At 48.9% G+C, this 27775-nt stretch overlaps 1 protein-coding gene across 1 annotated transcript in view; it reads right to left on the reverse strand.

The window, feature by feature from the left end:
• Nucleotides 1–27775, reverse strand: part of DLGAP2 (DLG associated protein 2) — a 509882-nt gene that overhangs the window by 139117 nt on the left and 342990 nt on the right. Inside the window, exon 3 of the mRNA XM_026508509.4 lies at nucleotides 26868–26933. Coding sequence (XP_026364294.3) covers nucleotides 26868–26933 — 66 coding nt within the window. The remainder of the gene's footprint in view (nucleotides 1–26867; nucleotides 26934–27775) is intronic.

Consider the following 27775-nt stretch of genomic DNA (forward strand, 5'->3'; position numbering starts at 1 on the left):
CACATTCCCGCTCTCCCCCCGCTGGGCCCTGGTGTCCTGGTGAGGCGTTTATACTCTCCCTTCTGTGGCAGGGTCTTCTCTGCTCCCTGTCCCCACCTCTCCCCCATTTCTGAATGTCCAAGTCCTTCCGTCTGTCGGTTTCCTATGGATGCTGTGGCAAATTACCGTGGACACAGGCGCTTCCAGTAACACTCGTGAGACCTGGTTTCGGGCCCTGCTGGGGAGAAGCTTGCAAGTCCCCACTCCACCCTCACACCACCTAGCAAGCTGAGCAAACGCAAAGCGGACAACTCTGGGGACATCAGGGAACCAAGGTCGCAGGGCAGCCCACTGCTCCCAAACTGGAGATGCAGATAGGCGGACACAGAGAAGCACAGCCTGTCCGAGCAGACACCAATGCCCAGTGGAAAGCCCTACGTGGGAGGCTCACTGGGAACAAGTCTGAGAATTAAGAACTTGGGGGAGCTGCTCTCAGGGGCCCCCACACTTTGGTGAGTCATACCTCTGGGGAGCCCTGCCAGGCTCTCACCGTGGAGAAAGAACCCCTGTGCGGACGGCAACTCGGAAAGACCCCAGAGCACTCCGCTCCTCTTAACAAGGCCTCGCCCAGGGGAAACTGGTCAACCAGAGCTAACTTACTGGGGTTCTCTCAGAGCCCGACTGACTGATGGGAAGGGAAACACTAACTCCAGCTCCTCTGGAGCTCCTGCCCCACCTAAGTGCGGGAAAATTCAAAACGATTCAAAACTGTGCAACAGAAGCAGTGTGAGGCCACAGCCTGGGGCCCCTGGAAGCCTGAGATTGAATCACAGGACCGCAAAAGGCCTCCCTCCCCACATCAACGGGCTCCTGCGTGTTCGGGGGCAAAACCAGTCACTGGAGGACATTTTAGCCTGACACCGACAGTGACAGCAAACAGTAAACACAGCCCAGCTGCTGGCCAAGAAAAACCGATGAAAACTCACGCCGAAGACATTTACCGAGGACGTCATGTCCAGCATCCACCGAGAAGGTACAAGGCATCCTGAGAGACAAGCAGCACGGTTTGAAGAGCCTCAGAGTCTCAGAACCAGGGTCAGACGCAGCAGCAACATTGGAATGCTCACACCGGGAGTTGAAACAACTAGATTAATATGCTAAGAGCACTAATGGATGAAGTGGACAACATGCGAGAACAGATGGGCAATGTCAGCAGGGGGATGGAAATTCTCAGAATCTAAAAGAAATGCCAGAAATAAAAAAATGCTGTCACAGAAATTAGGAATGTCTCTGATTGGCTCATCCATTAACTAGACACAGCTGAAGACAGACTCTGTCTTCATTTCTTAAAGAAATGTCAAGAGAAACTTCCAAAATTGAAATGCAAAAAGAAAATATATAATTTACAAGGCAGAACAGAATACCCAAGAACTGTACGACAATTCCAAAAAGCGTAAAATACTCATCATGGGAATACCAGAGACGGAGAAAGAGGAGAAGGGCTGAAGAACTTTTTGAAGCAATAATAGCTGAGAATTTCCCTGAATTAATGATGTACACCAACCTCAAATCCAGGAAGCTCAGAGAGAGACGAGGAAATAAATACCAAAAATCTACATGGACGCACATCGTATCCCAAACACTGAAACTCAAAGACCAAGACAATGTTTTAAAGAAGGCACAGGAACAAACTCTTTAGCCATAGACAAGGAAGGGTGGGAACTGTCCTGGACTCCCTTCAGGACTCACAGCATTTAGAGGAGGAGTGAGAGGTCTCAAGTGTTAAAAGAAAAACAAAGAACCCCACTAAGGTACAATTCTATAATCAGTAAAAGGAGAAATAAAGTAAGGGCTTTCTTAGACAAAAAACTGAGGGGATTTGTTGCCAGTGAATCTGGCTTGCATGATATTTTAGAAGAACTATTTCAGAAAGAAGGAAAAGGACGTAAGTCAGAAACTCATTCTAGCTAACAAGGAAAAATCATTAGAAAATGAGCAAATAAAAGTAAAATAAAATAATTTTTGAATTCTTAACTGATCTAACAGACAACAGTTGGCTCAAAATGATAACAGCAACAAAGTACTCAGCGATCACAGCTTATGGGTAAGTGGAATGGGGGACATAAGGAGTACGACAGAGGAACTGGGAATACTCTGTTATGAGGTACATGTCCTGTGTGTGAAGCAGCAGGGTGTTACCTGTGAGAAGACTTGGGTTCGTTGTAAATGAATACTGAAAACTCTTGAAAAAATAAGAAAGGAAGCATAATTGATATGCGAAGGAGGGAGAGAAAATGGAATCATAAAATGTTGAATTAAAACCAGAGAAGTGACAAAAACACTGGAAGACATAAAAAGAAACAAAGAACAAGGGCAAATAATAGATAATAGTAACAAATATGGTAGATATTGATCTAACTACACCAGTAATCACTTTATTTTTTTTTTTTATTTTTAAAGATTTTATTTATTTGACAGAGAGAGAGAGATAGCGAGAGAAAGCACAAGCAGGGGGAGCAGCAGGCAGAGGGAGAGGGAGAAACAGGCTCCCCGCTGAGCAAGGAGCCCAATGTGGGACTTGATACCAGGACCTTGAGATCATGACCTGAGCCGAAGACAGACACTTAACTGACTGAGCCACCCAGGTGCCCCCTGTAAATACCAATGGTATAAATACACTAATTAACAGCCATGTTAAGATGCTCAACATCACTCATTATCAGGCAAATGCAAATCAAAACCACAATGAGATACCACCTTACACCTGTCAGGATGGCTAAAATTAACAAGTCAGGAAACGACAGATGTTGGCAAGGATTCGGAGAAACACTCTTACACTCTTGGTGGGAATGCAAGCTGGTACAGCCACTCTGGAAAACAGCACAGTTTCCTCAAAAAGTTAAAAATAGAGCTACCTTATGACCCAGCAATTGCACTACTAGGTATTTATCCAGAGGATATAAACATAGTGATTCGAAGGGGCACATGCACCCCAATGTTTATAGCAGCAATGTTCACAATAGCCAAACTATGGAAAGAGCCCAAATGCCCATGTACTGATGAATGGATAAAGAAGATGTGGTACACACACATACACACACAGACACACAGACACACACACACACAATGGCATATTACTCAGCCATGAAAAAAATGAAATCTTGCCATCTGCAATGACACGGATGAAACTAGAGGGTATTATGCTAAGCGAAATGAGTCAGTCAGAGAAAGGTAAATACCATATGATCTCACTCATATGTGGAATTTAAGAAACAAAACAGATGAACATATTTGAAGATTAAAAAGAAAGATGGAAGCAAACCATAAAAGACTCCTAATGACAGAGAACCAACTGAGGGTTGATGGAGGGGAGGTGGGGATGGGCTAAATGGGCGATGGGTATTAAGGAGGGTACTTGTGATGAGCACTGGGTATTGTATGTAAGTGATGAATCACTAAATTCTACTCCTGAAACCAATATTACACCATATGTTAACGAACTAGAATTTAAGTTAAAAATAAAAAAATAAAAGAGATTGTCAGAATGTATAAAAAACAAAACCCAACTGGTATATTGTCTACAAGAAACCTACTTTATATTAAACATAAAGACAAACAGATTAGAAGTAAAGGGATGGGGGAAGAAACACTATGCTAACACTAATGGAAAGAAAGCTGTGTTAGCTGTATTAATCTCAGACAAAGTAAACAGTCAGAGATAATGAAAGCCATTACATAATGATAAAGGGTCAATCCTCCAAGAAGACCTAACAATCCTTAACATGTATGTGACTAGCAAGAGAATATTTAAAATACACAGGGCAAAAACTGAGAATTGAAGGAGAAATAGATAAATGTACTATTATAGTTGGAGATTTCATCACCTCTCTGTCAGAAATGGAAAGATCCAAAAGGCAAAAAATCATAAGGACATGGTTGAATTGAAAGACGCTCTCAATTTGCTAGATTTAATGGACATCTGTAGACTTAATTCATTTAGCAACAGCAGAATACATATTCTTCTCTAGCTCAAAGAGAACATTCACCAAGATAGACCATATTCTGAGCTATAAAGTAAATTTGAAAGAATAGAAATCATACAAAATATGATCTCAGACAACAATGGAATTAAACTAGAAATCAATAACAGAAAGATAGATGGAAAATACTTGGAGATTATACAACACACTTCTAAATAACACAGATCAAAAAAGAGTCTTAAAAGAATTTTACAAATATTTTGAAAAAATGAAAATAGAGCAACAAATTTTTGGACTGCAGCAAAAGCAGTGTTTAGAGGACTGTTCCTAGCATTGCATATATTAGAAAAGAAATGAGATCTAAAGTTAATAATCTAAGCTTCCACCTTTGGAACTGGAAAAGAAGGGTGAGTTAAATATAATGTAAAATAAAGAAAAGAAATAATAAAAATTAGAGCAGTGATAAATGAAAGTGAAAACGGGAAATGAAAAGGTAAAATCAATGAAACTGAAAGGTAACTCTTTTATCTTTGAAAGATAAATAAACTTCTAGTCTGGTTCACTAAGAAAAAAAGAATACACAACTTGATACCATCAGAAATGAAAATGGGGCCATCACTACTGCTCCTATGGACCTTAAAATGATAGAAAAAGAATATTCTGAACCACTTTAAACCCAAAATTTGATAATCTGAATAAAATGGACAAATTCCTTGAAAGACATAATCTACCAAAACTCACACAAAGAAAAACAGATGATCTGAACAGATCTGTATCTATTAAAGAAATTGAATCAACAATTAATAACCTTTTAACACAGAAAGCACCAAGCTCAGAGGGTCTCACTGGAGAATTCTACCAAACATTTAAGGAAAAAATTATACCAGTTTTCTACAGTCTCATCCAAAAAAATAGAATCAGTGAGTATACACCCTCACACTTCCTATGAGGTTGGGACTACCAAATACCAAACAAAAAAACCCTACAGAACAGGAAAACTACAGACCAATATCTCTCATGAACCTAGATCAACAAAATACTAGCAACTTGAACCCAATTATAAGAAGATTCATACACCATGACCAAGTGGCATTGATTCCAAGTATATAAAACTGATTCAAACTTTGAAAATCAATTAATGTACTCCATCACATCAAAGGCTAAAGAAGAAAAGTCATATGATCATATTAAGGACATGCAGAAAAAGCACATGATAGAATCCAGCACCGATTTATGGAAAAAGGAACTTCCACATCTTGGTAGAAAACACTGACAGAAAACCTACAGATGGCATCGTACTTAGTGATAAGGAACTAGATGTTTTCCAGCTAAGATCAGAAACAAGACAAGGGTGTCCCCTCTCAGCACTCCTAGTCAGCACTGCACTGGACATCCCGGCTAATGCAATAAGACAAGAAAAGGAAGTAAAAGGTATGGAGTCTGGGAAGAAAGAAACAAAACTCTTTTTTTTTTAAAGATTTTATTTATTTATTTGACAGAGACAGCCAGCAAGAGAGGGAACACAAGCAGGGGGAGTGGGAGAGGAAGAAGCAGGCTCCTAGCAGAGGAGCCTGATGTGGGACTCGATCCCAGAACGCTGGGATCATGCCCTGAGCCGAAGGCAGACGCTTAATGACTGCGCCACCCAGGCGCCCCGAAACAAAACTCTTGTTATTCACAGCTGACATGATTTTTTACGTAGACAATCCAGAAGAATCAATAAAAGATTCCTAGAACTAATAATTGATTGTAGCAATATTGCAGGGTGCAAGGTCAACATACAAAATGTACTTGTTTTCTTATTAACTGGCAATGAACAACTGGATTTTGAAATTAAGAACACAAAACTATTTACATTGGTGCCAAACCTTGAAATAGGTTTACAGCTAATAAAACACGTGCAAGTTCTATATGAGGGGAACTATGGAATTCTGATGGAAGAAATCAAAGAAGTTCTGAAAAATGAAGAGACAGTCCATGTATACGGATGGGAACACCCCATATTGTCAAGATATCCGTCACTCCCAACTTGATCTATAGATCCAATGCAATCTTAATTCATGGATATCGACAAACTGATTCTAAAGTTTGTGGGCAGAGACAGAAGACGAGGATAGTCAATGCAATATTGAAGAAGAGTACTGCAGAGAAATTCCCTGACATCACATCCTACCTCAAAGCCACAGTCATCAGGACAGTGAGGTATCACATCAGTACTCCAGCTGGTCTGAAGGGCTAACTTGCTTCAAGTTGACACACTCCTTCCTTGCTGACCCAAGGCCCTTGATCAGTAACACAACTGACTCACTCTCTTTGAGATCTGCAGGACACTGGCCCTGGGGAGAGGTGGACCAGAATGTTCCCAGGCCAGCAAGCCTGCCTGAAGCTGCCTCGGCTTTCCGATTAGCCCAGCAGTTTTTTAGCAAAATGTTTTTCTTTTTTTAGGTCACACGAATGATCTTAGTCACCTCCCTTTGTGCATCTAGAGAACTTGCCCTCATTTGCAGAAAGAACCGTGTCCTCCAGCATGTCACAAAACAGGAATCGGACCCCCTCACACAAGCCTCTTGCTCCGAGATAATGTCTAGCTGGCACATGGAGTCTGCACGTACTTGAGACACGCTGCGGGCCTCTGTGCTCCCTTTGCTGGTCAGCTGCCCTAAACCCCTTTAAAAACCCCTGGGCCAGAAGCAACCTCAGCTTTGATTTGGGACAAGAGTCCTTCCTCTCCCCATGTGGCCGGCGTCCTGAATAAAGCTCAAATTCCCTTCCAATCAAAAACTTGTCTCTTGAGTAATGTCTTTTTGAGTGAGGGGCAGCGGAACTTGGGTTCCATGATAGTACTGGGGAAAGAAGAGACAAACAGATCAATGGAACAGAATACAGAGCCCAGAAACAGACCCAGATAAATACAGTCATTGAATCTCGACAAAGGAGAATAGCCAATTCAACAGAGAAAGGATAGTTTGTTTTCTGTTTTTTAAATAGTGTCAGAATAACTAGATGTCCACATGTAAAAAAGAAAAAAGAAAAAGGTGAGTCCAGATGCAGACCTTACATCTTTCACCAAAATTAACTAAACCTGGATCACAGACCTAAACCAAACAATAGAGCTATTAGAAGGGAACAGGGCATAACGTAGAGGAGCCTGCGCTTGACAATGAGTGTTTAGACACGACGCCAAAAACCATGATCCGTGAAGGAAAAAATTGATTGCGTAGATTTAATTACAATTAAAAATTTACTCATTATTCCCCAACCTTGAAGGCAACCAAGGTGTCTTTCAGTAGGTGAATGGATAAAGAAGCTGTGGTCTATCCAGACAGCGGAATACGATCGTTGAGTGACAAAAAGACATGAGCTGCGGAGCCACAAAACGACGGGGCGAACATCCGATGCGTATCGCTGAGCTGAAGAAGCTAGTGTTAACAAGGCTCCGTACTACACGATTCCAATTGTACGACATTCAGCGAAAAGGCAAAACTATCGAGCCTGCAACAGGACCGGGGTTGCCAGGGTTTGTGGGGGAGGGGGGGATGAAGGGTGGAGCATGGAGGATTTCCAGGGCACTGAGCCGGCTCCGTGTGACCCTGTGATGGTGACGGATGACCCCGGACTGTTTGCAGAGACACACAGGAGGCACGGCACCAAGAGCGAGGGCGAGCGCGAATGACGGACTCCAGGCAGGGATAGTGGGCCGCACCCGTACAGCGCTAATACGAGGTTGAATAAGAGGGAAACCGGGGTGGGGGCTCTAGATTTCCTGTTCAACTTTTAAGTATACCTAAATGGCTCAAAATGATAAAGCCTATTAATTGAAAGCAAAACCAAACCCCCCACAACCCAACACACACGTTTATCTTAGCATTGTCAGAAGTCTGAAATCCATTTCAGAAATCCATTTCAGTAGGTGAAACAAGACATCAGCAGGGTTGGGTCCCTTTCCAGAGACCTGTGGGGAATGGTCTTCCTGCCCTTTCTAGGGCTGAAGGCCACCTGCATTGCCGGCTCGCGCCATCAGTCCACCTTCAAGGCCGGAAGCGGCTGGCTAGTTCCCCATATCACACGTCTCTCCTTGGGCTCTTCTGTCCCCTGAGGGACCCGTGACCACACTGGGCCCACTTCACGGTCCAGGACAATCACCTACCATTAAGGTCTGCTGATTGGCAACCTTAAACCCCCTTTCCACGTAACCTGACATGTGTGCAGGTTCTAGGGATCAGGACATCGCCACAGCTGTCACGCTGCATGCCACATCACGGCACACTATCATCTCCGCTGCTTATCTGCAAGCACTTTCTGTGTCCCTCAGTCCCTGCATGTCCTCCTTCTTTATGCGTTTGTGTCCCTCCCTCCACCCCAAGCCTCAAGGTCAGGGTCTGGCTCTTGTTCATTTTGCTTGGCCGCAGTGTATGACTAATCAGCACATGATGAATTATTGATGCATTCAGACTTGGCTGAAGGGTTTCCTCGCATATATATTATATATGTTCATAAGATAGTACAGCCAGTCTTGCTGCATGTCTGAGAAAATCTGGGGCAGAAGACACCAGATCGTTTCCCTATGTATCTGCCTGATGCTCAGGTGAATAGTCGCAATAACAGGTAGAGAGCAGACAGTGAAGGTCTGCACAGTGCGTAGCGACAGGACAGTGCTCACCGTGCAGAAGCCCGTTCCTTCAGACAGAGCCTGTAGCAGGCAGTGGCCCTCAGGGCTGGCTGCTCTACGAGGCAGCTGATTTTATCCTCCTCTTCTGCAGACTGGAAGCAAAGGCTTAGAAATAGGATATCAGAGGCAGGGTGTGGGGCAGATGGTCCAGACCGGAGCTCAGGACTCGAGTCTGGGATCTGGGGGCTAGTCCTGCTCAGCCCCTCCCCAGCTTTGTGTAAGAATGACCTCTAACTCTTGGCAAGGGAGTCACTAGTAATCCTGAGGGTCCCCAGGCCTTGTTCCTCCAGCTTGAGAGGCAGGCAAAGGCATCCAGCAACCCAAGCCACACAGAACGTCCTGACTTTGGGGTCTGAAACATGATTCTTCTCGAGGCGAAAGGGACTGTGAAAGGCAGGGAAGCAAGGCAGGACACAACAAAGGCAGAGTGAGGGGCCTCAGGGGCTTCCTGGAGGATTTGGGGGGGGGCTCCTTTGTGCCAAGACTCCTATTAAAGATGAAATAAAATACTGAGCTAGAAAGAGAGACTTCAATGATTTTTCAAACTTCAAAACTCAGCCTCCCTAAACCCCCAGCCTGCCTCGCCTGCTCGGGGAAATTGGGTTAATCAACGTTGTCATGCAAAATATCAGACCTGAGACAGCAGATCCACCCGGAGCCACTGTTTGCCTCGAGAAGCGTATGCCTTGAGATTTTAAACGAAGACTTCTGTATAGACAGGGATTCTATTTATGAAATGTTGGCTTTCAGGTGTAGAAGTTAATTTCTGTTCTTGATCAGAAATCCTGTTCTCCACATATCACAGTTGATATGTTCTTGACCTCTGGCAGCTGAGGGGCAGATCGAACCACTTCCGTGTTCACATCCCTTCCCCAGACGGTGAGACTCCTCACAGCTGGGGCACGTGCTGCGTGTGGTTCGAGTGCCTGGCACTCAGTACAGCACTGGTGGCTTCCAGAAGCAGGTGACCTCCCAGCCACGGCTGGTCTTGTGCGAGTGATGCTGAGCATGTGGGGACCATCCAGCACTGGTAAGCACACACATGCACATGCACATGTATACACACATACACGTGTGTGCACACATGTACACTTACACACACACGAGCATGGCTGGTCTCGTGCGAGTGATGCTGAGCATGTGGGGACAATCCAGCACTGGTAAGCACACATATGCACATGCGCATGTATACATACACATGTGTGCACATATGTAGACACATACACACGTGTGTGCACGGCTGGTCTGAGTGATGCTGAGCATGCGGTGACCGACCAGCACTGGTAAGTACACACGTGTACACACACACATATACACGTGTGCACACATATGTACACATTCATGCATGTACACATATATGGGAGACACATATAATAGATAACAATTATTTTTCGGTAGTTAAGAAAGGTGACTTAGAATAAATATAGCTCACTTTGACCTAACCTGATCCTCAGAACAGCTTCTGAATTTACACATGATTATGGCAATATTTGGAAATTAAGAAAAGGAAGTCTCTGAGATTGAACAACTTACTTAAATCCACAGTGAACAGCAGGGAGAAATCAAATGTCTATTATCTGCCCCCAGATCACTGGAAACCCTAAAGCTTCCAAGAGACCTGAGTCCAAGCCACCGCTCGGTCACTTACTGCTGATCAGGGGTGGACGAGCCACTTGACCCTTCGAGACTCCATTTCTGTACTGGAGAACAGGAGCGTGCCCAGCGCTATTCTGTCGTGAGTCCCCAGGGCTGTATCAATGTCTGTCAGCTCTGTTCCACGCACCTTACCAAACCGTGTATTACGTAATTCACGTTTTCCTTTTATAACATGCATTTAAAAGTTCGTTTTTAACATACACTTGTCTGCCACAGCCAAAGAATAGACAATCTGAAGACAAAAGCAAACAAAAAACCCACAAGAGCTAATATTCTCTATCCCAGTAAATAAGAACGAGGCAGACAGATCTCATTACAACCAGAATGCAATCTGGGAACAGCAACCACTCCAGTTCAGGCCGAGCATCAGCAAACTTGATTTTGCGCCCAATTGGAAGAGTAAGTGGTACAGACAAGTCACGTCACCCAGGAACGTAACACTCAATATTCTGGACGTATCCATGGGGCCGCTGCAAGTCAGCTCCGTCTGAGATACACCAGACTCTGGAATCCAGCAGAGGCTATCAGTTTTAATCACTTCTGAATTTTTCTACAGATGTCATTTCGACAAAACAGTCTACAAGTCCTCCTAGAGTGGAATTCAGTTAGCGTGTTATTACCAATGATGGGCCCTCGTTCCAGCAATTTCCCAGGTGCAAATGCCACGCAAACAGAACGGTCATTTCCTGCAGCACTCCCTAAATCTACATCCGTATTCCACCACTGCCAGGGACACGTTAGAAAGCCCAGGGCCGCTTCTTGAAACACAAACACGTGTCATTTGCATGTGTGGCTCCTAGCGCAACAAGTAGATGGGCCTGACTGCTCGCAGCTTTTCAACATCCTGACGATCCCAGCGTGACGGCTGGGCGGGCTGCGCGTCAGGATGGCCCTGCCCCGAGGTGCAGCAGCACCTGCCCTGGGCCGGGTTGCTTCAGCAGGTGTGCGTTTGCATGAGGACGAGGAGGGGCCGATCAGATCTCCTCAGCACCTTTGCAAAGGGCAGCTGGGGCTTTCACCTCCCCTGCAAGACGGCACAGGCCAGGCGGGAGAGGAGCGGTGTGCATGCTGCATGTGGTGGGGACCAGTGGCTGGACAGCGGGGTGTGGTGAGGCTCCCGAACATCAGGTGGGTAGGCTTATGTGGCTGGGGAGGGGGCTGCAGCCTCCTCTGCTCCCCTGCCCCATCGCCGTGGCCTTGGGTCCACTGTGGGTGTCCTCACTGGCTTTCTGCCCTCATGGCCAAGGTTGGGACGTCCCAACATCCCCTTCCTGTTCTCTCTCCTAACCTCCAAACCCCACAGAGGCTTCTCCCTTGCCTCCCGCTACGGACCCTGTGTGTGTTCCCAGAGTCACATGTGAAATCTCACCCCTGGTGTGATGGCGTCAGGAGCTGGGCCTTGAGGAAGAGATGAACTCATGAGGGTAGAGTCCCCAGGATGGGATCAGTGCCCTTGTCAAGAGACCCAGGGAGCCTCAGTCCCTCCTTTGGGCCAAGATACAGTGAGAAGACACTGTCCAGGAACCAGGCAGAGGCCTCATCAGATGTCCAGCCTCCAGAACCAGGAGAAGTAAGTGTCTGCTGCCTAGAAGCCCCTGTCTGTGGCACTCTGTCTCTGTCATAGCCGTCTGATGGACACATGCAGTCCTCACCCCCTCAGCCTCTTCCAGAATTCCTGAACATTGTGCCTTCCAGAATTTCCGAACATGTGCCTCTTCCAGAATTCCCAAACATATGCCTCTTCCAGAATACCTGAACACCACGTGTCTTCCAGAATTCCCTAACACCATGCCTCTTCCAGAATTCCCAAACTGTGTGTCTTCCCAAATTCCTCAACACGGTGTCTCTTCCAGAATTCCCGAACATTGTGTGTCTTCCCAAATTCCTCAACACAGTGTCTCTTCCAGAATTCCCGAACATTGTGTCTCCCAGAATTCCCAAACATGTGCCTCTTCCAGAATACCTGAACACCTTGCATCTTCCAGAAGGCACCAGGAAACAACAGCTCCGGCACCCTGTGTGTGTGGAAGACACGCACAAGCTCGTGGGCTTCCGTGGCAGCCCGTCCCCACGGGCAGCCGGCGATGGTAGTCTGTGCAAGGTGGGGTGTGACCCCGAGAGCAGGGGATCGCTTCTCCTGTAGAAACATCTCTCGGCATTGACAGCCTGATCTTCCTTCTAGTGAAGCCGGAATCCTGGGCCACAAAGTAAAACCTACCTTCCCTTCTTCTGTTTGCTCCCTGGTTTAAAGAACAGCATGTGGGACACGAGACACTGGAGGCGTGGCGGGGCATCAAGCTGCCGGGCTTGTGTTCTGTGTGAACCATGGGTGCACGCGCTGTTGGCTGGGAGTCCTTCTCTGGGCAGGCCTGCTGCCCTGACGTCGAGACATGCTCTTGGGGACACACACAGAGGCCCTGCCCCGTCCACGGGACAGACTCGGGTGCTCCAGGGTCGCCCTCCTGGGTGGTCATGACACCCTGACTGAGGCAGCCCGTTCCCCTGGGGGGACAGTGTGAGAGGTCCAGGGGAGCAATCCTGTGGGCACCCCCTGTGCTTCTCCACACTGTCTGTACCTCTCTTCCCAAGTCCTTGCCCTCCCCAGCCACTGACAGTGGCCTAGCTCCAGCAGGTAGCCCTCTGAGGTGGGGGTCCCAGCAGCCCTTCTGCCCTCCCCACCCCCCGCCCCAGCCCTCGTCCTGCAGGTCAGCATCAAGACGTCCACTGCGGGGCTGCGCTCTCAGCTCAGCTGCATTTATCCAGGCATGTGTATGCTCTGGTGGCCTTGTTCCCTTAGGAACCCCCTTTCGCCCTCCATGGTGTGGCAGCTGCCCCGTGAGCTCCTTCTGTGTCCTCGCCATGGCTCCCATTCCCCTTGTGGTGCCCTCTCTGTCCTTGGGCCACATGGGGTGGTTCAAGCTCAACTTTTCATCAATAGACAGTTTCTTGGTCAGTCATACCAGGGCTGCATGTGGTCAGTAGCACTGTCCTGGATGCCACCATTCGGTCTGGAGGTGGGAGAACTGGTTGTTCCGGGCAGCTGAGACCCTGGGAGGGGAGCACCAACCAGCAGCCAGTGTTCCCCTCGCTCCAAACAGGAAGAAGCACTCCTGCTCCTGACTGCAGATGGGGCTGCGGTCACCTGGTCACCTGGGGTGCCTGCTCCAGCCACTGTAGCTTGCCAGGCCGGGGCTCACCTTCTTCAGTCTGCAAACGAGGACCAGACCTGATAAGCCTCGAAGTTCCTCTTCTTAAAATGTGGCAACCCCGTGCAATGGCTCTGCTGTGCCATGAAGCCCAGTACTCAGCCACGGGGATGGGGAGGTACGTCAGGGTCTTCTTTGTGTGCGAGCGCGTGAGACCTCCTCTTCTAGCAAAGAGCACAAAACAGATCCACCATCAACTCTTGGCTGGAGGGGCTCTGCGCTCATCGGAGGAATTTTGGTGGACTACACGGACAAGCCCAATGGCCTGTCCTGGGTGGCCGGGCCCCAACGTGCTGCTGGATTCTGTTGCTGGAAAGTATACCACATCCCTGCTCCCATTCTTGGGGTGACTGCGTGGGGACACCTGGGGGCCCTCCCTTCCCCTTGCAACAAGACAGAGACCCCTAGGGGGACTCACAGGTGCCTCCGTCACTTCTGAGACACTCGTCCTTGGCGCTCTGGGTCGGGAACATGCTCCATCAGGGTCCCCTCCTCTGGCAGCAATCTTTAGACCTGCTCCGGACCCATCTTGGCTCCTGAGGCCCATGAAGGGGCTCCTTGCGGGCCATGTTCCTGGCTGCCGTCGGGTGGTGCTCGGCTGCTCTGCCCACCCCCTCCCTGTGCTGCTCCCCGCTGGGGCTCTGCTGCTTGCACGCATCCGTGGCTGTCCCTCCAAGGCCCCAGGAGGTCGGTGTGTGCACTGCTGTGTGCTGCCCGCCGTGCCCTGTCTACCTGGAGGGAGACGTGGGCTCTCCCTGCTCCACTCGGAAATCACCTGCACTGGACGCTCTTATCAGAGGGTGTCCATCACGGTAAATGGAGGGAAGGCACCATGCGCCACAGACGTCAGTGTCTCCGGCGAGTCACGGTCCCCACACACACGCACGACACCTGCCCTCTCCGAGGCCTTCGGCATCTACCCTCGCTTGACCTCTCTGCTCGATTCACGCCATGCCTCCATTCCCCACCTTTGAAACACCAGTTACCACAGTGCTATAGAGAGGACGAATTCAACCAGTCAGGATGGGGAAGGGCTCCAAACAGGGCCTGGAACAGCAGACATGCCCGTGAGGCGGCGGGTGCACATTCCAGGCACGTCCCCACCCGCCCCCCATTCCTAGCATTTACTTAAATATTAATGCTTTCATATGATGTCCTGTTACGTTCTCCCAAAGACCACAAGTTATTTCACACTGCTGTCTTGATACGGCTGCAACCAGACCGCATTTCGTAAGATTCCACTGAGTTTTAAAAATGGAGTTTAAGCTGCACTTGAGATTCTGTGCTAGGAGTAACGGAACGCAAAAGGCTCATACGTGATATTTAAAAACACCTGGGCTGCTCAGAATTAACCTCACTTTGTAGGCTGTAGGTGGCCTTCCGGGAAGACTGGCGTAAGAAACAAAAAACAGGAGGGTTGAATGTACAATCAGGCAAGGAGAGGACATTTGTGCTGGAGAGAGCATCTCGTTTCAGACTCTCTGCGGACACTCTGTCACTCCCAATGCCTCCCTCCCCCGTCCTCGCTGTCTAATTAGGCGCTGGGTCTCGCTTCTCCGGGGCTGTTTGCACGGCCGTGCGTGTGCGTAGCAATGCCTGTCTGGCTCTGCTCTGCGAGGAGATGCTCTGATGAGTGTTAGTTAAAGCAAATCTAAATGCTTTGCGTGGCCTAAGAGAACCATTTTGAAAGGATTTTGAGAGGATATGTACAGTTATTTGCATTCTTTGGTTCAATATCTAAATAGTGTTTTGTGCATAGCGTGACTTCAATAAATACGTGAATGAGCAAACGCATGGATGGATGGATGGATGGATGGATGGATGGATGGATGGAAAGATGGAAGGATGGATGGTTGGATGGACGGACGAACAAAGGAATAATAGATCCTTGAGCCCTACGGTCATGTCTGCAGCATGAGACCTTGTGCCAGATTTATTTCCATGGGATCTCGGGAGTGCGACTTCTTCTGGATCTATGACTATTTGTTATAAAGCGCCCCTCCTGGTGCGGTTCGGGATCTCCAAGTGAGGAAGGCTAGCACCCATGGGGGCTCCCACAGCTTCTTGGAGGCTGGCATGTGCCTAATTACGAGGAGCTGGTGTGCAGACAGATGGCGGCAAATAGCCCCCGTGACAACAGAGTGTGTTTATGTGGCTCTCCATCCTGCCACGGCTGGTGGCTGGAAATGCAGAGGCCTGCATGTCCATCATGACTCCCCACAGGCTGGGCCTGGCCCACAGGGACCCCCGAGATGCCCCACATTCTTTGCAAGGACAGCATGGCCACATGCCACGTCCCAGGCCAGCATCCCCATCACCGGGAGCCATTGAGAAACTTGGATTACCACTTGTCTTAAAACGCTCGTGACATCGACACAATCTTCTAACTAGTCTTCAGATCAGAGAGTAAACGGGGTGAGAGCTGGGGACATGGTGGCTGGTGTCCACGTGCGTCTGTCATCAGCTGGGTTTCCAGAACCGTCAGCTAGGAGAATTGCTGGACTAGACCGCCAGCCACGTGAGCTGTTCATCATCACTGACCCACAGTGGTGGTGTTCTGTCATCACATTTGCCTGTCGTGAGTGGTTGGCTTTTCTGACGAGTATGTACCAGGCCACATGTGGAACCCATGGGCTTCAGAGCTCCCGTTTTCACATACCAGACTTTGAAGTATCAAGGCACTAAGGTTTAAGAGGGAATCACTGTCCACTCACACTTTCACCTCAAGACCTAATACCTCTTCTGATTCATCACAACTTGTGGGAACGGTGACATTTAATATAACTGGTGATGTTCTTTCTGCTTAGAAAATTATGTAAAATAAATAACTTTGATTTTATTTTAAGGGTGAGTATAATACAATTCCAGGGTTAGTTTTAAGTTTGTAGGGTGTTACTTGATTTAAAATTTTTGTGTATAGGGGCACCAGGGTGGCTCAGTTGGTTGAGTGCCTGACCCTTGGTTTCGGCTCAGGTTATGATCTCAGGGTCACAGGATTGAGCCTGATGTCAGGCTCCACGATCAGTGGGGAGGCTGCTGGAGATACTCTCTCCCTCTCCCTCTGCCCCTCACCCGCTCACATGCTCTCTCTCTCTCTCTCAACTCTAAAAACGTGTGTGTGTGTGTGTGTGTGTGTGTGTGTGCGCGCGCACAAGCTCATACTCTTCTCCTCTAATGTAACTACGTGTTTGGAGTCTGTTTGAGAGCAACAGGCTATGTGCTATGGGTGTAATGAGTTCTCCTGGAGTCTCTGGACCCAGTGCTTTTCCTGCGGGAGCCTGGGGACCATGGGCTGAGTAGGTCTGAGACCGCTGCCCTGCCTGCGTGGGCTGACGCCAAATAGGTGTGAGGGGCCCTGATGCAAGGGAGCCTCCTACAATATTGTTAGTTAATGTTTAATGCTAATTAAAGCTAGCATTCATTTTATACCAAGTTTATGATTTGAAATATGCATGCTTTTTATTCTACTCCAATAAGATTGGGAGCATATTGCTTCTGAACTACTAAACAGATTTTGAGGTTCCACTTTGCTCATAGAACACACTGACTGTTGTGCCCATGGACCATCATTCCCATGGAAGGCCTGCACCCACTACGGAAACGTATGTTTCAGCTCCACACTGTGGTGATGATGGGGATGTTTATACCTGAGGACGATGTGTGCTGAATTAACCAGTGACCTGGGGGGACAGCTGCTGACTGATGGGAGGGAACAAATCCAGGAGCATTCTACACATAAAGAGGAGAAGTCCCATTGCTACGATCAGAAAGGTGTGCAGGTCTCCAAAGAAGACATCCAGATGGTCAAGAGACACATGAAAACATGCTCGACATCACTTAGCATCAGAGAAATACAAATCAAAACCACAATGAGATACCAACCACCTCACAACAGTCAGAATGGCTAAAATTAACAAGTCAGGAAACGACAGATGTTGGCGAGTATGTGGAGAAAGGGGAGCACTCTTACATGGTTGGTGGGAATGCAAGCTGGTGCAGCCACTCTGAAAAACAGTATGGAGGTTCCTCAAGACGTTAAAAATGGAGCTACCCTATGACCGAGCAATTGCACTACTAGGTATTTACACAAATGATAAAAAAATACAGATTTGAAGGGGTACATGTACCCTGATGTTTATGGCAGCATTATCAGCAATAGCCAAACTATGGAGACAGCCCAAGTGTTTATCAACTGATGAATGGATAAAGAAGAGGTGGTTCATATACACAATGGAATATTATGCAGCCATCAAAAAACGAAATCTTGCCATTTGCAACAACATGGACATGGATGGACCTAGAGTGTATTATGCTAAGTGAAATAAGTCAGTCAGAGAAAAACAAATATCATATCCCCTCCCTGATATGTGGAATTTATGAAACAAAACAAACAATCAAAGGGGAAAAAACCAGGGAGGCAAACCAAGAAACAGACTCTTAACCCTAGAGAATGCACTGATGGTCACCAAAGGGGAGGTGGTGGGAGGGGGGAGAGGGGAAACAGGTGATGAGGATGAAGGAGGGCACCTGTTGCGATGAGCACCAGGTGATGTATGGAAGTGCTGGATCACTGTATTGTACACCTGAAACTAACATCACTGTGTGTTAACTATAGTGGAATTAAAATAAAAACCTTAATGAAAGAAAGGTGGGCAGGCCAATGAAGCAAATAAACATACGTAGTTCTCACATGACGTTAGCTATATGTTTATTCTACATGCAATTCCTTATTATTTACATGACCCTTGATTCCATCTCGGGTGTCAAGTGCACGGTAAGCCTTTTGTGCATGAGTCAGGTATACTTGGACCAGACACATGGTCTGTGACACATGGTGTCCTGCTTGGGGAGGGGGTCTGAGCTATAGAATGATCCCGCCAGGTGTGGCTTGGTTCAGACAGAGTGGCTACTAGCTCTGAGAAATGTCTGAGCTTCTGCTCCCTCACCTGCACAGAGACAGCCAACCAGACAGGTTGGCCATGGGACTGACCCTGTCCACCGAGGTGTCAGGAAGAAAGCAGGGAGGTGGTCCCTTCCACTCCTCCTCCTCCTGCATTCTCTCTGTCGCGTGTCCTGCCAAGCAGCTGGTACCTCCTTGTTCCCAAAGCCATCCATAAAGCTGGAGTGGAACCACCATCGAGGATCAGTAAAATGTCCCCTAACCTCAGTGCAGCTGCTACTTTTCATTTTTCACAAACTGCGAAGTTCCCCAGCTGCCTCACATTTGGTCAGATAATCCTGGCTTCCTCCCCTGACAGCCGACCTTTCCCTTCCTCCATCCCACAAGCCATGCTGCCCCAGCACAGGCCAGCGTCCCCACAAATCAGCAGGATTCCACCGTCCTCCAGGCCAGCCCACCCCGGTTCTACCTAATTCTCCAACCCAATGATGGACACCTCCTATGGGCTCCTTCTACTCGGTCGCCAGGCACATTTGCACACGAGCATGCTTACAAGTCACGTGCACTTGAAGAAGGGAAACTCTCACACACACAACACCTTCAGAATCTTAAAAACAATCCCGGCAGTCCATGTTTCCAGGGACTGAAATTTGCAAATGAATTTAATCATCACGGAAATCATGTTCCAGAATGACGGGAAGGAAAGCCAGGCGCCTGTCCGGGTGCGCCATGCCCATCTTCCCCGTACGCGTTCTCTACACTCTCATTCCCACAGATTTCCGAAACTCAATCTCTGATACCTGGGTTAGTTTAATAGCAAGGAACTTCTAGTAACCGTAACTGTGGTAAAAGCGAACATTTGTCCAACACTCACTGTGATAAATCTTGCTAAGGTCTTATATGATCAGATTTAATCTTCTTCATAATCCTATGTATGAGGTAGGAAGTAGTTTATTAACCAACTCTTTTCTTTAAAATGAACAAACAAATATTAAAGGAATCAGAGTCACAGGGAAATCAGGCGGACTGCCCTGGTTCCCAAGCAGGCACTGGGGTCATCAGGAGCGCACCTGTCGTGATGAGCAATGGTGATCCCTACTCTGGGACCCCTACCCACACTCCCTCCCATTCCCAAATGCTGCACGAAGCACAAGAGTAACTTCCTCCCTTTCTACCACCCCGGTTTCTGCAAGATAGTCTCTCAGTGGCTTCCGAACTTTGTTCCACAAAACAAAATTCATTTGGAGCTGGAACCTAATACACACACACACACACACACACACACACACACAGTTTCCTCAAATGCTATTTGTCCTCGTTACATGAGATGTACTTTGTATTTCCCATTCTACACATTTGATACCTTTCTGTTCCTTTTAGTCTTTTTCACTTAAAAATTTCTGGTAGACTTGAACTCATGGCCCATCGGTGCAACCCACAGTTTAAAAATCAGTGTCATGTCCGTATAAATGAGCAGAAACAGGAAATGAAATAAAATCTCTTACTGAATTAGGGACAGGTCGACGCGACAAGCCGCCATATTAAATACGAGTCTTCCATATTAAACAACACGTCTGCCACCTTGTCTACTTCCCTCCTGATCCATTTCCACCCAAGACCCCCTCACTTACTGCAAAAGCATCACGCGTTTATTTTAGAAGTTGCCAGCCTAGAAAAGTGTTATTTCAAAAGGCACAGCTCTGAAAGGTGAACTGAAGGCTTGAATTTGCAAGTCCGTGCATGTGTACGTGTGTGTGTGCATGTGTACGTGTGTGTGTGCACGTGTGTGTACGTGCAAATACATGTACGGAACTGGCTTGCTTCCCTTACGGATTTTCTGTGGGCAGGCCCGCTGAAGAGACCCGAGAGCCTCTGGGTGGCAGGTGGGGGCCTGGACCTCTCAAGAGGAGACCCCATGTGTCTGGCTGTGTCTCCGGCAATGAGGCTCCTGTGGGGAGCGAGGGGGATCTGCTCGCCCCCCAAGAGGTGCTGCTCTCCTTACTGGTCTGCGTCCATACCTGCGGCTGGCACCCTCCCCTGGCGTCCCCCCACATCAGAAGCCGCGTTTCCTCCCTTGCATCCCTGGCCGCCACTATGCGTCCTGCTGCCACCACAAGGCCAAAGCCCAGCGATTTAACTTCTGCCGCTGGTCTCATGTTTGATGCTTATCTTACTCAGGAGCTCATCTAGCTACTTTGTGATGAGTACTCTTTTTTTTTCTTCATGATTTCAAAGCTAAAATAGAATCTTGTGAATTCCGTGTCTTCTTGCTTTCTGTGTACTTTTCTACAGAAACCCCCAATTTCCGTGCAGGGCAGGGGTGGGGTCTGCAACAGTGGTTCCTATTGAGGACGGCTTTGCCCCGAGGGGACACCTGGCGACAGGTGTAGAAAGCATCTTCGATGGCCATGCACTGGGGCCTGGGGGACGTGCGTGGCATCTCCTGTGCAGAGGCCGAGATGCCCTGACCCAGTGGGCCCCCCCGCAGAGTCACGTGCCCCAGTGCGAACAGTCCGAGACGGGGCCAGTGGAACAGAAACCAGCAAATGAGCATCACCTTGAAATATCCTTCTCCCGCATCCTCCTTGGTCCTTCTACCCCTTCAGACTCTACTTCATGAGTGTCCTGTGCAGCCACACCCTGTGGATCCTGCCCATCACGCGTGTTAGTGCTGGCTTCTTTGAACTCATGGGCGCTCCGCGGCTGCCCCTGCGGGAGTGCCCGCCTCACGCATCTCCTCAGAGGCTCTGTGCGCGTTGTGCCCTGCAGGCCCTCTGAGTCGTTAAGAGCTGGGACGGCGCACCTGCCGAGTCCCGCGTGCCTCTGTGGGGCGAGATGACCGCACAACTGTACAGCTGCGTCTCACTGCCTCTCACCTTCCAGAAGGAGCCTGCCCACACAGGACAGCGTGTGGTTCCGTAACCAGGGCGCGTTTCTTCTGAACATGAGCTCTTTAATGTCCCTGCATGAACACTGACACTATTTATGTGCTGAGGGCTGCTGTCAGGATTCAAGTCAGGGTCAGGAGCGCAGGAGGCGGACGCCGCATTCCACGCCAGGTGGGCTGTCTCGCAGGCTCGCGGCTGTCCCAGCCCTGCCCCACGCAGGGCGCCGCGCTCGGGACTCGCGCTACTACCTCTCTCTGCAGAGCGGGCTCCTCTCTCTAGCCTGAGCCTTTCCACGTACATCACCATGGCCTCTGGCTCCTTGGTCTGCACTGATCTGATTTTTGTCTGGATTTCTAGAGAACACTGTCCCTGTCTCTCTTGTCTACACAGCATCTTTGTTTGTGTGTCCGTCTCTCACTTCTCCACCCCGTGGAGCTCGTTAAGTCGGGGAGCCTGTGGGTCCCTTGGGTGAGTGTGTCCCACGCAGCAGCAAATGCTGAACGAGTGTCCCTTGAATGAAGGCTGCTATGGTCTGAATGTCTGTGTTCCCCACAAGTTACAGGTGGAACCCTATGCCCAAGGTGATGGCAGTAGGAGGGGGGCCTCGGGGAGGTGATTAGGTCGTGGGGAACTCCAGAGAGCCCCTGCATCCCGCCGTGCAGAGACATGGGAAGACGGAGTCCCTGAACCCTGGAAGGAGCCTCACCAGACACCAAATCGCCGACACCCTGATCTCAGACCTCAGCCTCCAGAGCTGTGAGAAATGAATACTATTGTTCACAAGCCACCCAGTGTGTGGTCATCTGTCACAGCAGCCGAACAGACCAGGACAGAGGCGTGCATGCAGGGAGACATGCGCAAATCAGTACAGATGCCCTGTCTGAGGAAGGAAACCAACCCAGGGAAAAATCCTAAAAGCTCAGAAATTGTGCAAGTTAAAAATGGATATTTAGGGGGAAAGCTAGGAAATGCATTCCAGAAATTTAGAATCAAATTCCTAATATCCTAATTTCCACAAATAATAAATATCAGTAACGTTAAAACTAATTTTGATTTGTTTGTATAGCAATAAAGTTTTAACATGAAACGGTCACATAAAATTTCTCTTTGGGGCTGCTCCCTTCACTGACATGTAACCTTTTCTGCTTCTTCTGCACATGTGACAGTGACTGCTGAGGTCACACACGGGGAGGCAGTGTGGCCCCGTAGCCTCCGGGTTCCCACGGGCAGCTGGGAGGAAGCCTGGATGTCCCTGCGCCTGGGGAGGACACAGGGAGGGTGGGGAGTGTTGGAGAGAGGGCTCCAGATGCTCAGGGTGCAGCTGTGAACACACTGTTGCTGTCTTAACAGAAACGTAGCACCATTTCTAGAAGTTTCTTGAGGAAATAAATGGGGACGCCCATCAAGTTACAAAGGTACCCGTCTACAAGATGGCCAGGGTGTTTATAAAAGGATGCAAAATACCAACCTGTAGAGAGGGGGCTCTTTTAAAGTAAGTTTTGTATGCTAGTTCCTACGCCGTGCAGACATGATCGGGGCCCGGGGGTGTCCACTGAATGAGAACACATCCACAGCACACGCGCCCGCCCCACGGAAGGCTCTGTGTGCTGGGCATCATCACTCTAGTGTTCAAGCGCCTTTTACAGTATGCATAGTTCACCCACTTTCTCCGTGCTGCGTCTCCTACAGTATGTACCTCCTATTCTTTGGTATTTGAATCTGCCCTGTGAAAAAGTTCTGCTTTGCAGTTGATTGACCAGTGCAAAATTAGGGTCCACATTACAGTCCTCATAAATACTTATAAACTGCCAACTCTTTGCAGCTGATTTAAATATCACGCTGGAGAGAATGAAGAAAAGGCATTCGTAGACAGACAGCTCCTATCACGGGCCAGTGTCACAAACTTGCTGGCGTAGCAATTTAATTTCTGGGTCCAAAGGTCTTCCCTCAGACGTTTCCCTTGGAAAAAGTGGGCTTTTCTCTTCTATTGTAGCCATTGTGAATGTGCTAAATTAATTCACTTTTATCATTGACTTCAGATTAATTTTAAAGAAGCCTTCCTTATCTTCCTATTTTCCATGGCACGTTCCTCCTCATACAATTATTTCCATACCTGATAATATGTGAGCTTCAGAGCACGCACCCTGAACTACACCTGTAATGGGTCGCGGCGTGAGCACGGGGGGTGATACTCCTATTCCTTTCCTAAATTCTCTGTCACTAAAGACAGTTTTTGGTCTTTCAGCCAGTGCCGCCCTCCTTTCCTCAGAGCTCTGAGAGACTGAGGCCATGGGGGGAGAAAAGGACGGGAGTTTTGAAGGGAGAAGAGCAAAGGTCGCCTGGCTGCTATGCGGATGGACACAGCCCGTACTGGCCACAGACAGGACACTCCTCCCACGAGCACAGCCCTGAGGGCCCTGCCAAGTGGACTCGGAGAGCTGAGCATTTAAGACAGGAGGGCCGGTGGAACCCCATCCAGCACAGCCCCTCAATTTACAGAGCAGGACACGGGCAGATTCCATTCACAAAACAGAGCCAAGTCCAGAAGTGTGGTGTTTGCTCCTGACTAGTTATTACAGCCCTGGGAACACCACGCAGAACTTGTCCCCTCCCGCCGGCGCTCCCATCCCCCCTCCTGGTCCCGTCTCCCATTCGACCTCTTGTCAAGTATCTGCCCGTGCCCTTCACGTCAGTTTTCTCCACCCTAGGGGCACATGCGGGGCACACACACAGCAAACACGAGAGGCAGCCTCGCATCAGCACGTGTAGGCATGGGAACCAGGTCTCAGTATTTGTGATACTTCCCCTGGTGGCACTGGCTGGTGACAACCACGGTTGAGACCCACTGTCCCGGGCAATGTGCTGAACATGATCACTGGAACCATACGCACGTCCGTGACCCCAGGCAACCTGGGTCCTAACACACCTTCCCGCCACCGTCCACACGACACCTGCCCACTCCCCTCCTCCTGCTGGGAAACCAGACATGTGTCTGAGAGCTCCTTATGGCCAACGTCCCCAGTCCTCTTCTTTCTTTCTGACCTCCACAATCTGACTGTCCCTTGACATTCTAGGAATCACCATCCCCTCACGGCCAGATTGTAGAAACATCTCACCAAACACTTTCTGTCCCTAAACAGTACGCAGGTTCCTCAAAACAAAGTTGAGAGTAGAATTACCATATGATTCGGCAATTCTACTCCTGGGTGCATCCCCCAAAGGTAAGTGCAAGGTCCTGAAGAGGTTTTGTACATCCAGCGTCATTATTTCTCTGAGACTGGAGGTGGAGGCAACCCGAGTATCCGTTATGGATGAACAGATAAGCTGGATGTGGTCTGTCCGTACGGTGGAATGTCACGCAGCCTTGAGAAGGAGCAAGACTGTCATTTGCTACGACATGGGTGACAAGAAAAGCCGGTCACAGAAGAACCACTACTGTGGGAGCCCACTCAGAGCGGGAGCCTAAGACGGTCACACCCAGAGCAGCAGAGAGCAGGATGCTGGTCACCGCGGTGGGGGAGGGGAGCTACTGGCTCATGGGTGCACAGGGTCTGTTGGGGAAGCTGGAGAGTCCTGGGGGTGGGGGTGGTGACAGTTACTTAACAACGTGAACGCATTCCATCCCCTGAATGTACACTTAAAAATGGCCAAAATGGTCAACTTTACGTTGTGCGTATTTTACCAAATACAAAGAATACTTTCTGTCTGTGCACTCCAGCCTGTCCCCTCCACACGGGCACCCTCTCTGTGAACACAGCCCCGGGAAGTGGCCCTGTGCAGGCACCAACTCAGGCTGCGGGTCCGCGATGTTGCCAGCGAGATGCGTGGACCCCTTCAACCCCCTGTACCTATCTGCCCACACTCAGCTCATGTGACTGTGGCACAAATTTAAACTCTGAGTCCAGGACTCGGCAGTAAGAACTTGGGTAGGACCTGTGTTTCCAGTGTGATTCCCACAACCTCGTGTTTAGTTTTGTGCCACTGCTCGGTTATCTGTGCCCTTCCCATGGTGCTGACCCCTGTTAACACCCAGGGTGCTGCATGCCAGCTGAGAAGGGGCACCTATCTTGCCCGAGGTGGACACCGCCCGGCCCTGGCTCTCCCTGTGATCCCCCCAGACAGTGGACGTGTCAGCCTTGAATCCCCCGCTGGCCACAAAAACATGGCTTGAAGACACACACTCTTCATTTCGTCTGTTTGGGCACGCCTCCCCCCCTTCTAAGAGACTCTTGCAGGAAAGAATGGGCACCATAGACACAATGATGACATCAAAACTGTTCACAGTGCATGATGCAGGTGACCTACCTCCAAAGTCCCGGGGGACTGTGGATAAAAAGTCGAATGAATCGTGTACTCCCTGGGAGCCTCTCTAGACCTGCTTGCTAGTGACTGTCACCAGAGTGGAAGAGAATTCAAATGAGAAAGCCGGGACAGCTTTCTAGTAAGAAGTGAGGAGGGTTCAGTTTGCATATTTCTGAGTAAAGAAAGGCTCGTTTAGGAGGGCAAGTTAGAAGTGCATTTTGGGCTCCATCACAGTGCAAACTGAGCTGTTATTCTTTTAGAAATATACCTATGTTCATAAGTTAACAGAAAACAAATTTTTTTGCCCTTCTTTTTCTTTACAAGAAATCAGTTTTATAAAAATGGACTCCCTCCATTTACAATATTATTCTTTAAGCCAATCAAATGGGCAACAGATTCATTGGCTGATTGTCTGAAATCAATTAAGAAAAATTCAAATTCAAATAGGAATCATCCTTTTGATCCATAATTCAGCCCTGAGTGCTATGACAGCACAGGGTCATCAGTGACCTGGGAGAGGAGCTGGCGATCTTTCAGGCTGGCGACAGCCATGGTAGATGGGAGGCCAAGACCTCGGAGCCACAGGTGGGGGATATTTTCTCACTTACTGTTGGCTCACATGTCTTACAGAAACACTGGCTCCTTTTCACGTAGCTGTGATCCACGTCAAGTGACCACGGCCAAAGGTGGCACTAGGTTTATTGCATCTGTGATGGTATAAAACTGAAATTTCCACATGACTCTAACCAGCACCGGGGAAAATGTGCCATGACAGTAATTTGGAGCGCCCTTGCGGGAAAGCACAGGCTTGTACTCGGCACCCAGACGCCAGTGCACGCCGGGCTGGCCTGCAGCAATCAGCGCTCTATGGCAGGTGAAAAGCCATGTAAAACACCGTGAATGAAGACTTCTTCCCTTCCTTGGATATACTCAGAGGAAGTTTGAGTCATGAAGGAGCAAGGGAGAGAGGTGCCATTTCACACGTGCATCGTTTATGCTACTAACTGCTTTCATCATTATTCGTAATCATTACCTGTCTTAGTAATTAGTCTGCAACGATCTGGAGCAAACGTGTTCTCACCTATAGCTTCTATATGCTTTACAAATTATTTAAAACGTTCACCACATCTCATTCAGTTCTTTAAATTAGGGCATGCCGAAGTCACACACATGCTTCAACCACTTTGGGGGGAGGGATCCCGTCTCTGAGCGCAGAGTCGCCCGGCCCAGGGCGTGCCCGGCTGTGTCTAACCTCTGGCGTGACCAGGGCTGAGGTGCGTACTCTACCTAGTTCCTCCTCTGCTGGCCCCGGAAAGCTGATGCCCGGCTGGACCAGGTCCCCGCCCTCTTCCTCTGCAAGAGAGAAACAGAGTCATTCTTTAGTACGTTCAGGGGTAGACAGCCGTTAGCTCAGTGCATCTCCAACACTCTTCACCCAGATGCCCAAACACCAGAGACTCTTCATAGTTGCTCAAAGGCCACGGCTCAGAGCTGCGTGCAGGCGCCAACTCGGGCAGCATGTCCGCAATTCTCAGCTCTACCTCAGGGTTAATCAATAATCAATAATAATCAAGCTGAGCTCTACACAGATTTATGAGACTTTGTCTGCAGAGTTGGCCATGCTCTGCATCCCATGGCCATGTCCCACTACCGGAATCCCCCATGAGTGCTGCGCTGCCCAGGATGATGCTTCCCCTCTTGTCCAGAACGTTCTAGACTGAGGCCTCCTTCACCAATATTGAAAGCTTGCAGTTGCCACGTTAATGCTTAATATTAGTTAATCTTAGGTGAGGTTCTTCCCAAACAAGAATTTTGTTTCCTTCCGTTGGGAGAACACTTTGGGTTCACGTCACTAGCACTGATTTTCAATTGCTCACTTGCATGTATCGCAAATGCAGACACGATGCTCTTAAAGGGACGTCATCATGTAAGGGTGAGAGGTCTTGGGGGATCATCTAGCATGGGCCTGCCCTTCCCAGAGGGGGAGGCAGAGGCCAGAGAGATGCAGAGAGCTGCATTCTTTACCCAGCTGCCCCCCACGGAGCTGGGTTAGACAAGCCTGGCGGTCCCTGCCCGCCTCTGTCGGCTGCCCTGGGTTCCACCTGTGTGGCCCCGGGGTCCTCAACCCCACACGGAATCAGAAGTGAGAGGTGTAGACAGCTGGTGTCCCCATGGGGGTAGGCAGCTTTAGGTAA

This window comes from Ursus arctos, unplaced genomic scaffold, assembly GCF_023065955.2.
Source record: "Ursus arctos isolate Adak ecotype North America unplaced genomic scaffold, UrsArc2.0 scaffold_27, whole genome shotgun sequence".
In the NCBI taxonomy this organism is placed as follows: domain Eukaryota; kingdom Metazoa; phylum Chordata; class Mammalia; order Carnivora; family Ursidae; genus Ursus; species Ursus arctos.